Source organism: Salarias fasciatus, assembly GCF_902148845.1.
Source record: "Salarias fasciatus chromosome 7 unlocalized genomic scaffold, fSalaFa1.1 super_scaffold_4, whole genome shotgun sequence".
NCBI classification, from domain to species: domain Eukaryota; kingdom Metazoa; phylum Chordata; class Actinopteri; order Blenniiformes; family Blenniidae; genus Salarias; species Salarias fasciatus.
In genome coordinates, this window is record NW_021941229.1 from 8,722,651 (window position 1) to 8,737,591 (window position 14,941).

Here is a 14,941-nt window from a genome sequence, read left to right on the forward strand (position 1 = left end):
TCAGAACTCTGGGAGTGTGTTTGTGTGTTGGTTAGTCTGCTGGTGGGACTGAGGATACTGAGCAAACTGGTTGGACGGGTGTGTGGTGGGCTGACTGGGCGCAGTCTGGTTTGCTTGCTGGTTTTCTGATTGATACTGTTCGAGCTCCCTCTTCCGTCTCATGGCTGACTGCAGCTGCTGCTTGATTGCCACGATCTGACCCTCCAGTTCTGACAGTTCCTGAACCAGCGTGTTGTTCCCCACACTCAGGCCGGGACCGCAGTCGCCCACTCCCAGACCCCGGCACTGCGTTACACCCTGTCCAGAACCCCCCTGTCCTTGACCCAGCGCCCGGCCCAGCAGGTCGGAGCGACCGTTTGAAGTGGTCACCATGGGTAAATGTTTCTCCAGCATGGGAAGAGAGTAGGGGTGAGGGAGGGGCGACGGAGGCGGTGGAGGTGGGAGGTCCTGGGAGGAGGGACGTTCCAGGTCGTTCTGCATCTCCTGCGGCACCACCCTTCTCCTGTTGCAGTGGGACGATTCTGCAGCGTTCCACGAGCTGGACTGGTTGTTTCCCTCATTGCACCTGAGGAGATGAGACAGAGACAATTCAGCAAAGACAAATATATGAAGTTTAACTGCATTGGTCACAGAATGAAACAATAATGAAGCATCCATTTACAGAACCAGGCCCTCAAGTCATGAACATGCGTCGTACAGCCTGGTATGGATATATTCTGAACATGATCAGCGAGAGGATTAGGATTATGTCAAAATTCTAGGAGTAATACTAGAGTGAAACAGGCTGTTCAATGTAAATGTTCCATTTATGAGAAAGTGTAGCATTTCTGAGTGGGTCTAATGGTGAGGCATCTGACATCTGTTTCAAAACTTTACCCTTTACCACAAAATTAATGAGCCACAACATATCAGCCTCACAACAAATCTGGGGTGGGATGTCATTTTCAGACACAATTCCCCACTGATAAATCATATTTTCACAGGTTCTCTGATCTTGCTATGTTTTCATTCGTTTTCATTTGCTTCTATATATTTCATTTTGCTTGCTTGCTCCTTCAAAATGTGCTTCGTCAATAACTTAATCACATAGTTGCTGCGAAAACGTGAAATTGACATATATTAAACAGTGATTGAAACCAAGGATATTCTTGACTCACACTCACACTCACAGCTGTAAAGCGACAGCAATTAAAACGTAGATTCCTTCAAATTATATGCATAGGAATTGACTCGAGGACTTCAATTCATTATTATTGCATATATTTTACATACAGCAGAGTTGATGTTTTCAGGGCTGGAAAAGCTTGGAGCAAGACTGCATTTCTGATCTGCCACCAACAACATGCCACTCAGCCGCCGATGATCTGAGCTTAACTGCATTTGCATTATGACAGACAGAAGCAGCCGTACTTCCCTGTCAAGCCCGGGGAGTCAGTCCTGTGAATGGCTTTATGTATTTCTTGTGAGATAAATAAAACGTAGTTTTCCTGAAAATGTAGACTGAACATTCCACATGATGCATTTGATATTAGAAGTAGATGTAGAACAGGACTGCTCCTGTATGTGAACTCAAAGGGACATTGACATGTTTTCCCTGATTAAAAACCGTCAATATTTGACAGTCAGCTCATTATTCTTTGTCAATGGCCTGACAGAATATATTTCAGACTTGTGAAACTTTTGAACAAGTTTTTAAAAAAAGTCAACAGTGTTGATTTAGTGTTTGAATTTCATTCAGTCAATTTAAAATATTTCTGCAAGAAGAAATATCAGTCTGATAAAGGTAACTATTAAATAATTCTGCTTGTTCGGATACTTTACTTTGAATGTGACTGATCTCATGCTCAATTTATTATTGGTTTTCTGCGAAAAATAAACTTTTGAGGGGGCGTAGTAAATCAACAATTAATCATTTGGTTCCTCCTGCTGTGCAGAGTTCCGATCTGTTTCCTTCCACCTCAAAAAAAGTAACCACCACATGAAGTAAGAAAACTGTGGGAATGAAAAGGATAGAACATTTCTGTGATCAGCTCGGATTTGCTGTACAACCAACATGGACCAGAATGGGACAAATTACTGAGGCAAGTGTTTGTTAAGTAGACACAGTGTGAATTTGCAAATATGCCTCATTTCTTCAGGGCTCAACCATCCAATCATCACCACAAGAGTCAGCAGCAAAGAAAAGCTGTTTCGCACTGACAGAATTTTTTTTTTTTTTTTTTTTTTTTTTTTTTTTTGCATAAACTCCTATGAACACAATCCACATACCCAGGTCTGCTCATGCCACAAATGCATGCTGCTAAAAAATGTACCACCATTTAAAGTAAAAAATTGTTTCCTTTGCAATAGTATCACATTTATTGAAAATAAACATTTTTTAAACACATATTTCCTTAGTGTTTCTGTTACTTTGATTCAAACAGGAATTTCATTAAAATACTTGATTTTGAATATCTGTAACACACTTCTGAAAACACATAGTTTGTTTTTGCTTGGCAACAGTCTAAAACACTCTTTCCTTCTGAGCAGCCACTTGGTTCATAAGACACGAACAGCGGATAAGTTTCATTTAAATTTTAATGATCAGACCTCCACATGCAGGTAAGAGACAAAAAAGAAGACCTTGACAGTATGAACCCACAGTAGAAATCAAATTTCTGTCCAATTAATTCCCTCCGGCACCAGCACTGAACTCTGTATCCGTGTCCCGTGTAGCCGGGAGGCCTACCTTCACCTTCAAGCTAATGAGCACCAGCAGCAGGATCGCGGGTTTTTCACAGCGAGGCTGCCGTTTGACACAACGTCACCAAAGTCACGTCCATTTCTCGTTCAAACACGTCACCTGACAAATCTGTGTTTTTTTTTCCCCCTCTCCCATATCTGCCTTTATCTATTGTTCTGCTCCAGGGAGAGATGAATGAGCTGCAAGGGGACCACAAGGGGAAAAAAAGCCATGGACGTCTTTGAGGTAGTGAGGGAGTACAGTAAAAACAAGGGTGGGGTGGATCTGATGGACTCCCTCATTGAGAGTATCTTTAAAAGAAATCTCTAAAAAGCTGCAAGGCCAGTTAATTTCAGTGGTAAATGTGAAGAAGTCTGTCGGTATGAGTTTCAAAACAAAACAATGTTTTTTTCCCCTCCTTGAACAGAAACTTCTCAAATCTACAGGGACAAATCTACAAGCTGAGAAATAACCGCAAATCTAATAAAGAAGCCAAGAATAGGGATTCCCATCATGTGAAGTGAAGCTTATAACTGAGGAGCTCTCTGAATCAAAGGTATTTTTACTTGTGATGAAAAAAAGAAATGACAAGACGACTCCGGCGAGATCCTCCAGACATCAAAAGAGACTTAAGACTTAAGGATGACGAGTCGGAATATAGAAACATAAAACGAGTTTAAAGTGATACGTGGAACCTTTTGACAAGAGGGCACCTGTGCTTGCATCATGGCTGCAGCGGAATGGCGAGCGCTTTGAAATGCGGTTAACGATATCAGATCTGTTAAGCCTCCAGGCTGGAGATCATCACTCCAGCTTCAGTCTGCGCCGCCTGTAAGTAGAGCGGCCGACTCAGACCGACCCGGGTTCTGAGGCTCAGACGAGGCTTCGTTACAGGAGAGAGATGATCTCGGTAGGTCGGTCCCAAGAAGGAGTCACTTAATACAGATTGAAAGAAATTGCTGCCTGTGATTTTTTTGTGTGTGTGTGTGTGTGTGTATTTCTGGGAGAGTAAAGCTTGAAATACAAGTTTTCAGACTTTAACCTTTAACCAATGATAGTAATTCTGCTGTTTTCATGGCAGCTCTCAGAAAGTGTCCCACAAATAAATGATTCCCATTATCAGTGCTTCACTGCTTTTAGTCCCTCCATTCCAGTTAAAAATGACCTGAGTGCAGCAAATTGTCACTGTGAAACCTTCAGAACTGGCGACTTGGGTCAAGACGTTTTGGTTCTCAATGATATTTTCTATGAAGTTGATGTAAATTATTCAATTAAAGGACTGATTTTAGTACATTTGTGCAGCACTGTGAAGATACTGTGAATCAGCATGCAAGCACAGCTTAATGACTTATCATATGACCTGCAAGTCATACTTGCATGATGAGAATAAGAATCCGTTTACATGATGCTTCAAGTGAAAATGCATCACTTTTTAATTGACATTTCAACATTTTCAAAACAATCTCCTTCTGCATGGGAACTGTAAAGACGCTGAAAACAATTTAGTATTCATGCCGGGCCGCTGATGTCTGCTAAACATTAACATCACGGACATTTGTATGGACAGACAACAATGTTGGATTGCTTTTCCGGCTGATTCTCAACTATAAAACGACCAAGAGAGTTATGACACTCTGGTGGCCGCCATTGTCGTCATTGTCCGCAGAGGAACTCTGTTCTGCAGCCGCAGTGCGCATGAGCAGTAGCATTTGGTTTGCATAACGTTGTGTAATCGAGGCCTTAGACTGGCTTGTGTGTTTTATGTCCAGCAGGCTCATGTGGACATTCCAAAGTGTTTACCATTATTCTGATTTTCATCCTTCCCTGTTGGGTGGAGTTGAACCCCTGATAAATGTCTGCGTTGCCTAAATGCCATGAGCCCTAAAGCTTAACTTAAATAAGTCTAATTTCGAACTAAAATTGTTGTCCGTTCTCCCATCAGGCGTTCATACTTTAAATGGCAAATGTAGACTTGAGCGTACTCGAGCACCCATGGGCATGTTTGGTCTTCAAATGACGTGTTGGGTCCGCAGTACTCTTTTCTCAAGTGATGAGGACGCTGGGTAATTAAGACAGTTTTGATTTATCAGAAGCTGAAAAGAAACCAATGTGACTGGGAGCTTAGTGTATTCAGCGGTGAGCAAAAAGAAAACAACTGCAAATAATGACGTTCAATGTGGGAATATATTGGGAAGAATAAATGTCTTTACCTCCTGTGTTTCACCTTCACTTTAATATTAAAGAGCATGTCTGGGCACCTTTTTTTTTTTGGGGGGGGGCTGATGGAAGAGACCGTTGCAATCACTCCCATTCAAAAATGTCTGAACACGGGCTTTTTAAAAATTTTTTGCGGTTTGCCAGAGATAACCGCAGCGCGCCAACCCTGGAGAGATAATGATGTCAAGGTCAGAGAGAAAAATACGAGTGGCGATGATGCAAAAAAAAAAAAAAAAAAAGAAGCTCAAATATAAATAATATTTCCCTCCAATGTTAGCATGTCCTTCACAACATCATTATTTTACCAAACAGAGAAGTTTTTTTTTTCACTTGGTACTAAAGGATGCATGGTGCTGTGCGAGCTGGGTAGAAATCTCATTACTGCGCTCGTCTCACTGACGTTAAGAGGTTTCTCTGTTTTCACCACAAAAACAAACACACCTCTTTGATTCCCACTTTGTGTGTGAGAGCCCTGGAGTCAGTACACACAGCTGCAGGACAGCCTCTGTTGTTTCCTCATCATGCACTGGGAGGTAATTTACTTTTCTGCTCTGGGTTAGATACTTCTGCCCCCTTTATTCAGAGAAACCAGATTCTGGCTCACCTTGCCAATTACAGCTCTCAGATTCCTCTGTGTGATTTCCAGTTCCTCCTATCTCACATTTCAGGGCCACTGGATTCCTCTCTCACCCAGATGTTCCCTGTCCTTCAATCAAATATTAATCAATATCGATTTCCTCCATATATAGTCATTTGACAGATGTCCTTGCAGCACCCTGCACTCAGCAAACATGAAATCCAGCACTAATAAAGCGCAGAACTTCCAATAATTACAGCAACTTTTTGTGTCTCGTGTCAACAACTGCACCTTCTAAAGACTATTTCCCAACCCATCTGTCAGTACAGATGTTAATTTCTGCAGTGGCAACAAGGCATGGAAGCAGCGTGCAGCACAGAGGGCCCTTCAGCACAAGTGCACCTCGTTCAAGTGTCATTGAGCCGGATGTGGAACCCCACCAGCTCCGGGGGACTTACCACTGCTGAATGACCTCTTCGCCACTGAGAAGGAGGCTCACTGAGGTATCTAATTACTAGTCTCTGGTATTTTCCCAGTGCGATTTACTTCTAAATTCCAGCTGACAATTCTGATTATGCTCAGACAAAAAAGGCAGCTTTATTTACTATGTAAACATGATTGAATTCTTTCAAATTGAGGGATCATGAACACTAAATGGAGTGATTAGATCAGAGGTGGCGAACATAAGGCTCGGGGGCCAAAACTAGCCTGCAAGAGGCTCCAATCCGGCCCGTCCAACCACCAAGCAAATGACAAACATTTCAGAGAAAATGGTGATTTTTTTTTTTTTTACACATTTTGTAGGAGTCGCAGACACAAGACACCGAAACACCGAAACCCGAGCTGAGATCTCAGTGTTGCTGCCATGAATGATAGAAAACTAGCGTTAGCCTCAACGCCATGCTGCCGGGATGAGTTGGTAAAAGAAAGCCTAGTGCAACGGCTACAGGAGGAGGTTTTAGGACATTTCACTGTATTTTGTACTAGAAGTTATCATTAAAATCGACTTTGTGAAAATATCGCCAATATGTTTTATCAGTCCAGTTGTGCTTTGGCTCTGAGATTTCTCTCAAAACCGTCCCTGAAGCCTCTCACAATACAATAATATGGACTCTGATCAGATCATAAATATCTTTACACCATCATCCAATAGGATTAGTCTAATGAGTTTTTATATCACTCGACTGTAACTGGATCAACCTTAACCCTCTGATTGGGAAAGCGTCAGCTGATTGACAGGTTGTCATCATTTTGTTACCACTTAACGTCTCCGTTCATCTCAGCCAGGTAGCAGTAGCAACATTTAGTAATATTAATTTAATGAAACATTACCAACGGACAGGAATGTCAAATATAATCCAACTTTTGATGTGTAAATATGCACGGAGGATTGGGGAATTCACTACTGCATATCCCTGACTTTCGTCGAGGACTAAAGGACATAAAAAAATTTCAGTTTTGACAAAAGACATTCTTGCATTTGCAACAATTTCCTCATGAAATAGACCACCACAGCTGAATTATAGCTGCTATTATTGACCGACTGGACATGACAGATAATGTCCTCTCCTGCATGCATGTGTGTCTCTTCCAGAGCTTCACGAGCGAAACACTCGATACTAAATGACTTGATCCTAATTGGCCATCCAAGAGAGTTTTCAGGGTATTGCAGACTATGCTCTTAATTCTCACAGACAGACACTTCTCTGATGCCTTTAGGTTTCTCTTTTTCTGTGTCCTTGTTAACACCGCCAGTGGAGAAATAAGCCGTGGCTCCATCCTTAGTAGTAGCTGCAGCCGATTTAATTTTCTGTTTGGTGACAAACCGCTGACGTTACAGACTCGGTAAAAGCAGCACAGCGGCCGGGATTGATGTGGATACTTTTTGGTACAATTTATGGTAAAAGCTGGAGGAGGTCATCCCATTTCAGTGAAAGTCTCGCAAACAGGCACTTTTTGACTCCTGATGCTCCTGCTGACAATAGGACGGTAATAATTTGTGACTCTGAGGCAGCGAGCGGGCATGATGCAGAAGAGCTTGATTGAATGAGCATAATTATATGAGAGGAGGCAATCTATCCTCATTACCAAAGGCATCCCTCACCAGGACTCACAGGACTGTGTGTGTGTGTGTGTGTGTGTGTGTGTGTGTGTGTGTGTGTGTGTGTGTGTGTGTGATCCCTGCTCTCAGTGCTTCACCTGAGCAAAGCCAGGATGGAAGTGAGATTACAGCAGAATTTTTCATTCAGCGTGGAGAAGGAGAGAAAAAAAAAAAGATCTGTTTGCTCAGCAAATGCTGGAGGTGTGTTTTGATCTTTCCTTCGCCGTTCTACTTCCGTCGCGTTGCTGCTCACAGGATATGGCATGTATGAGATTGTGTGAGATGAATTCATGATGAATAAAGTACTGCAGCCATATTATATTAGTGGATTCATTGGTGTTTCACAGTAAGATGTTTGAATCTTCTACAAGCTTGTATCTCACTTCCTGCTTTATTGTGTACACAGACATCGTGCACATGTTCCTAAGACTCACTTCCTGTTTTCTGACTCCTCACAACTGCGCCTCATTACTGATCAGCCTACTCAACACCCTCTCACCTATTGTTGGCCTGATTGCATTTGTTTGCCATTCTCTTGTGGATTTGTGATTTTGTTCGCACGTGCCTTTTTGCACCTGTGCTTCGCACATGGGTTTATAATACCAAGTCGACCTTCCTGTGTGGAGTCTGGATGTTTTCTTTGTGTGTGAGTTTCCTCCCGCAGTCCAAAAACATGCATGTGAGGGTAATCTGTGACCCTCAGTGTGACTGCTATCCTGAACTCGCCCATAGTTAGGTGGGATTGGCTCCAGCGCCCCTGCACAGGATAAAGCGGAGTCGAAGATGGATGGATTCTGAACTGTCCAATGTCTGCAAGTGAGTTCCTCACCTTCGTCACGCCATCACATTATGTCACATTTTCAACATACACACTGAAAAAAAGGTAATATTGAAAAACTACCATTAAGAATTGAAGCATTCTTAGAATAGGTGGCAAAAACAATCTCTCACTGTAATTTTCGGACAATTTATGTCCATAAAATCAATATAATAAGAGAGTTAAAGCAAAGGAAAAGCATGGTGCTTAAAGTTTCCAAAAGAGAGCTATACAGACACACACACACACACACACACACACACACACACACACACACGCTCAGTCTCGTATTTCTATCCTCGTGGGGACCGTCCATTGACTCCCATTCATGTCTAGCCCCTAACCCTGACCCTTACCCTAACCCTAACCCACACCACAACAAAGCCTAACCCTAAAGAAATGTTTTTGCACTTTTACTTTTTTCAGTAACAACAACATGGTCAAGAAAACACTGTTTCTCCTACTTAGGACCGGAAAAAGGTCCCCACAAGGCATGTCGTTCCACGTTTTGCTATCCTTGTGGGGACATTTGGCCCCAACAAGGATAGAAATACGAAAACGCACACACACACACACACACACACACACACACACACACACTTACTTATGTAACTGATCTGGACAAAGAGCACCCTCGCAACTTCTGAAGCTCTCATGATATACCGAATCTCCCGCTGCTCTCAACAATGCTCCGTGACGTCAGGGTGAGATTATTCCCTTAATTTCGCTCGCTGATAATTGGCTTCCATCAGGCTGACCGTACCGTTTAGTTTCTGATTAAAAAAACGAGTTCCCTGACTGCCACTCGGATGTTAATTGATGTCACTTTTTCTCAACCTAATAATTTGGCCAATGGGCCACTTAGATTTGGAAAATTGGCTTCCAGCTGGAACAGCTTCAGTGCGTTTTAGATGTGAGTGAATGTCACAGCGCACGGAGTCAGGAGCGTTCCGTAACCATACCCGGGAACCAAGCATGACTTCGTTCTTAAATGGAGGTACTCGTCTTTGTACGAAACTTGTAATGTAGTTCTATGAAGGTGTACTATTTAATTAAAAGGGTTCAGTGGTATTTTAGCCCTCTTTAAAGAGTAAGCCTCTAAAACCATCACCTCAAGCAGCCAGAAATGAGAAGCAAAGCTGTTCCTGGTGTGTCTTTGCATGACAAAAGTTCTAATGAGCCTAAGTCTCGAGTCAATCGTTCAAAAGCGTGGACCTGAATTACAACACACATAAGCTCAGTTCACATTCAGTTCAGACACTGAGGGATGGGATTTTCCCACAACTCTTAATCCTGAAAAGGAAAATATCACATGTTCATGATTTACACTGAGAGACTCGTGTTTTTGATGTGCTTGAACTGAGAGGAGCAATTCAAAGGAAAGAAAAATACCTTTTATCAGGTTTGGTAACAGTCGGGAGCTTGTCGTCGTTGAAGACTGAGTTGAGGGCTCGGTGTAATCTCTGGAAAACAAGCAACACATTAGTTTGCACCTGTTCTGTGTTTACTGTGAATTTATGCTTCGTGTGTTATCAAAAAAGACACCAAGAATTTTTTTTAACATAATTGAACCTTCAATATTTGTTTTCAGCCCAAAACAGTCATTTAATCAACATTCATTTCTTTATGATTTTAATTGTAGTTTGTAGACAGAAAAAAAGATTTATTTTGCGTACATTGGTTACACTGAAGTGAGTGAAATGTAACTAATCAAAATCACCACCCAGCTTTTATTGATTCTCAATCATGACAAGTCTATTTTGAACTCATTTAAAATGTAAAGTTCATCATTAAAGCTTTGGAGAAAAATCCACGTTCCATTTGATGTCACTTTTATCAGTAGTCTTTCAGAGAGGACCTGTGATGTGTGGAGGTGTGGCATCGCTTTCTCGACACGACTGCAGGTCTTGAGGCACACATCATTGAAATGGTTATTAAGAAATGTAAAATGATCACAACAGTGCAACATTGACATGCCACATGCTTGCAGTCATCTTAAAAACGTTCAACTTTTTGTTTTGAGTGTCCATTTACACAACGGTGATCTCAGCCACTGATGAAGTCGCTGAAGTGTCACGATAAGCTAACAGCTCTTCGCATACTGTTTTGAAAAGGTTTTCTGAAACAAAAACACGAATGCCACGTTTTCATGATGAAACACTGTCATGGGACCTTGGAGTGAAGGTTCAACTGTAAAAGGGTTTGTCATTTATGATTTTTGCATTTAACTATTAAAATGACTGTAATTTTGAGTTTTGATGTCAGCGAGAACACATTGGACAGGATAATGGTGTTTTCCTCTTTCTTTTTTTTTGCACAACTAGTTCTGGTGAAATATGCATTTGGACTTGTACTTTAAAGATCTTGTTTGGCCCTTTTCTTAAAAAACAAAAAAAAAAAAAAAACAAAAAACCAGTGGTTCATTGTTGTGTGTGTGCATGCGTGTGTCAGCCGGGTGAGTACCTGACTCGTGTGCAGCCAGTATTTGAAGCGTGGCTCCTTGACCCTCGGGATCACCAGCTTGTACACGATGTGTTCTGCTATTGTGGTCAGCAGAGATAAGGCCACTCCCACACACAGCATCACAAACAGTCCGGAGAAATGCTTTATTCCCATCTGCAGCGTCTGGAAATACAAGCAGCGGGTGAATGACACAACAAAGTGAAGAACAGAGAGACTCAAGAAAAAAAAAAAAAGCGGAGAGATACAAAAGAGGATAAGATATGCATATAAATTGCTTCAAACGGGGAAGTAGCTGCCTAAAAAAATCTAACCGTGAAGTATAAAGCTCCTCACATTGTGCTGTGTGGTTAAAACAGCCTCTTAAAATGTCATTGCATTTAATTACAGCTTCTTCTTAACCGCCTTGGGTCTTTTTATGTTCTTCAATCCCCATGATACAATTATGAATGCATAATTTTTGAGTTTATTTGATGTAACCCGAATTCCAAAAGGTCTGGATGACGTGTAAGTAAATTAAAATAGAATATGATTTGCAAATCTCATCAAGTCATATTCTATACAATATTAGAAATATTAGCTCATTTTGAATTTTAGGGCAGTTCAAAGAAGTTGGAACAGAGTAAAGAAACGATAGCTGTTAATATAAAAGACAGTTTTAAGAGGACTTTCCCTCCTGGATAGAATAATGTGCAAATGGGTCAGGTCAGTTTCAAGAAGCACAATCTCTCACAGGTTAGAAATTCATCGATGTTTCTGCATCTGTTCAAGCCAAAATGAAAATGACAAACCCTGTCATCTACAGATTTTAATATAAATTTGCAAACAAGAAAAATCTCTGTATATGAGTAACCAGGCCAAAGGTTAACATTGATCTTTGTGCGTTTTGGAGATACAGCGGCGATTCTGTTCTGAAAACTACTGCACTGGCTTAGGGGAACTTCCAGTAATCGATGATTTTGAACACAATTCACTGTACAATCCAATACTGCAGGTTAAAGCAGTATCACGTGAAGAACAGCGCCATCCAAAAAAGGATGTTTTGTTTGGGCCAAAGCTTGTTTTTAATGGACTGAAGCCAAATCAAAAACCTCTGAGAAGAACGCAAATTTAGCATTTGCTCTGCTCACCCCATGCACTGAGTTTAGTGGACTAACGAGGAACAAGAATGTTCAATTTATCATGGACACATACTTCAAAAAGCCTGAATCTCATTGCATTGGTGACTACGGCTTGTCCAGCTTAAATATCAGGAAAGGAAACATCAAGGCTGAAAAGTACATCAAGGGTTAACAACAGTTTTCTCTCTTCCAGGCGTCTGTTTCAGAGGAGACTTTGTGAAATGCTGAAAGACAATGCGAGAGCACACACTGCATCAATCCTCGAGCCAGCGCTTTAATGATTAGTGTCACTTTGTAATTTTCTCATTTCGATATTATTACCCATGAAGCTCGTGTACCCACTGTTGCACTGGCCGCAGACGTTCTTCCTCTCTATTATATCAGCTGATTTGGCTGACCTCCCAGGAATTATTGGCTCCCATTGTTTTTCAAATAAAAACAGCTGTCACAGTTGAAGCGGCACTCAGAAACGAATTACAGATAATATATATATGCTGGTCATCTTTCTCTTGAATTAGTTATTTCGCATCGCTTGATGGAAATGAAAATTATCTGAGCTGAAAGACTGATGAACCGGCAAGCGCGTCCATTGTACAGAGAATTTCATCCTAACAATTCAGGATGGTGCTCAGTATTTTTTTGCGTGGCCTCCCCATGTCTGCTTGCCTGAGGCGCGCTTCTAATGAGGTGGTGGGTGTGGTCCTGGGGGATCTCCTCTTCGATCTGGACCAGGCCTTCACTGAGATCCAGAGCTGCACCTTTGCAGCACCAGATGGACTGAAACATGTGCTGTTGGATTTAGCTTAGTCATTGCTATCAATTCCATCATCCTCCAGGAGCTGCCTTCATCCTCTCTCCACATCACATTGGACGTTGTTGTGAACCAAGGAGGAAGTCGGGGCAGTAAGCTGCAGGTCGTCGGGGCCCTGAGACAATCCAGATCAAGACTGTGTGGTCGGACTTTCACACTGGTGGCCTGCAAGAGGTAAGTCTGTGAGCCTCCGCCAGTGATTATTCACTTCTCCTTTGCACAAGTGCACTGATACAGATTCTGATCGTGAGTGAAGCAGCTTGGACTACCTGTGCACCCTATGTAATGTCAAGCCCCAGCACCATAGTGCCTCCGTCCCACACCCTGCACCTTAACTGACCACGTTGAGTTTTAAGTGACTCCAAAAGGTTTCAATTTTCACTTCAAAATATTGGATTCAAGAAAAAAAAACCCATTATATTCAAAGTAAATTAAGTGAAATCTGCAGTGGTTGTGTCCATTACCATATTCCACTATGCCACTCAATGAAAATGAGAAACTCTTGCTCCCCTCCAGGACTTCATGGAGAGTTCAATTCCCTCACTTACATCTTAAGCTGCACTTGTTCCTGCTCTGAATGTGTCTGTCAAAAGAAGAAGAAGAAAAAAAAAAACAGTACTGGATCATGAATCTGCAAGAGTACCAATCTACAAGTGTGATGTGCTGCTTTTCTTAAATGACCACTTGTGGCGGTAACTGCAAATGTTGCCTATTTTCTCATGAGGATCTATTTACTGCTGAGTACAGAACAGCTTGGGATACAGGAGCAGCTGCAGTGATTGCATTATAAAGTCAAGCTGAAAAACAATACATGATGGATTAAATTCACCACTGGGACTTGGCAGGCGAGCCATAATGAAATTTTAGGGAGTGTTGGGGATAAGGACCCGGGATTTCTGGAAAGTTTGACAATGGCAACAGGAGTTTCTATTTTTTGGTGGGAATCGAGCAAGATAGCGGAGGAGAAAATTCCAGCGGCATTATCCCTTTACAGTCAAGCTTAGTGAAGCTACATGACGTTAATCTAATCTAATTCTGCAGCTCCAGCTCCAGTGCATAAAAAGCAGTTTGTGTGCATGAGCCCATTGCAGCATTCATTTCGTGAAGGACTTTACCTTTCCAGAGCACATGAAAACAATGCCACTGATTTCTCAGAGCTTTTACATTTCACAATGCAGCTGCATTAATTGCAACACAATGTATGAATAGCTTCTATTAAACACGTCCTGCTCATAACCTTCATCCATTTTTTTTTTTTTGGCGGTTGGCTTTATGTGAGCTAATTGAATAATGCGCATTGACTTTATCACGTGAAATAGAATCAACTTCTTTTGAGGGGTGGGGGGGTTACAGAGAGCTGGCTACGTGCCAGAGACTTTGGCCGCCTCTTCGAAATCAATCCATCAGATTTTTCATCTTTTCTGAATCCCCGGGCTCGCTGCTGGGGGTGTAGCAGTCAGTCATCGGAATAAAAGATTGCTTAAAAAAATGCTGAGCAGGACCGAACTGAGTCAGCCAATTCATAATGGTTCCACGACGCGGTTTTCCCGCACGCTCTTAGTGTGATGTTGGGGAATGCAAATATGTACACACACAACATTTTAACATCAGATTAGCCTAATGCAGGTGAGTGAATAGCTGAGAAACCAAAAATAATTATATGGCCTAATGCAGGTGAATGAATAGCTGAGAGAGCAAAAATAATTATTTGCTGATGTTAACATGTGCCCAAACGCAAAACAAATAGCTACACAAAGTAATGTTTTTATATTGTTTAATTTACATTTTTTTTCATTTGATTCATAGTTAATATTTCTTTAGTTAATTGTTAAAATTTCCATATTGATTGATTAAATGTTGTTCGCATGAATAAAAGCTAGAAATGGATTGCCCCACTTGGGATGAATTGTGTGTTTGAGAAGTGAAAATACCCTCCACAGCAGAGGAAAGGGTAAATACAGCTAGAAGGGTAAACTGAGCCACTCTGTTCAGTCCCGCTAACCATAAATAAAAAGTGATAATGTGACCACAAACCAAGAAAATGTAGTTCATGCAGCTCAATCCATCTTGAACAAAATTGTTTGGGAGCTACGGTAATTCTTGGAGCCATATTAT

General features: G+C 41.6%; 1 protein-coding gene across 1 annotated transcript in view; it reads right to left on the reverse strand.

The window, feature by feature from the left end:
* Nucleotides 1-14,941, reverse strand: part of grin3a (glutamate receptor, ionotropic, N-methyl-D-aspartate 3A) — a 58,595-nt gene continuing 43,654 nt past the window's right edge. The window contains exons 8-10 of the mRNA XM_030084378.1: nt 10,898-11,059; nt 9,827-9,897; nt 1-565 (exon numbers count right to left, since the gene is read on the reverse strand). Coding sequence (XP_029940238.1) covers nt 1-565; nt 9,827-9,897; nt 10,898-11,059 — 798 coding nt within the window. The remainder of the gene's footprint in view (nt 566-9,826; nt 9,898-10,897; nt 11,060-14,941) is intronic.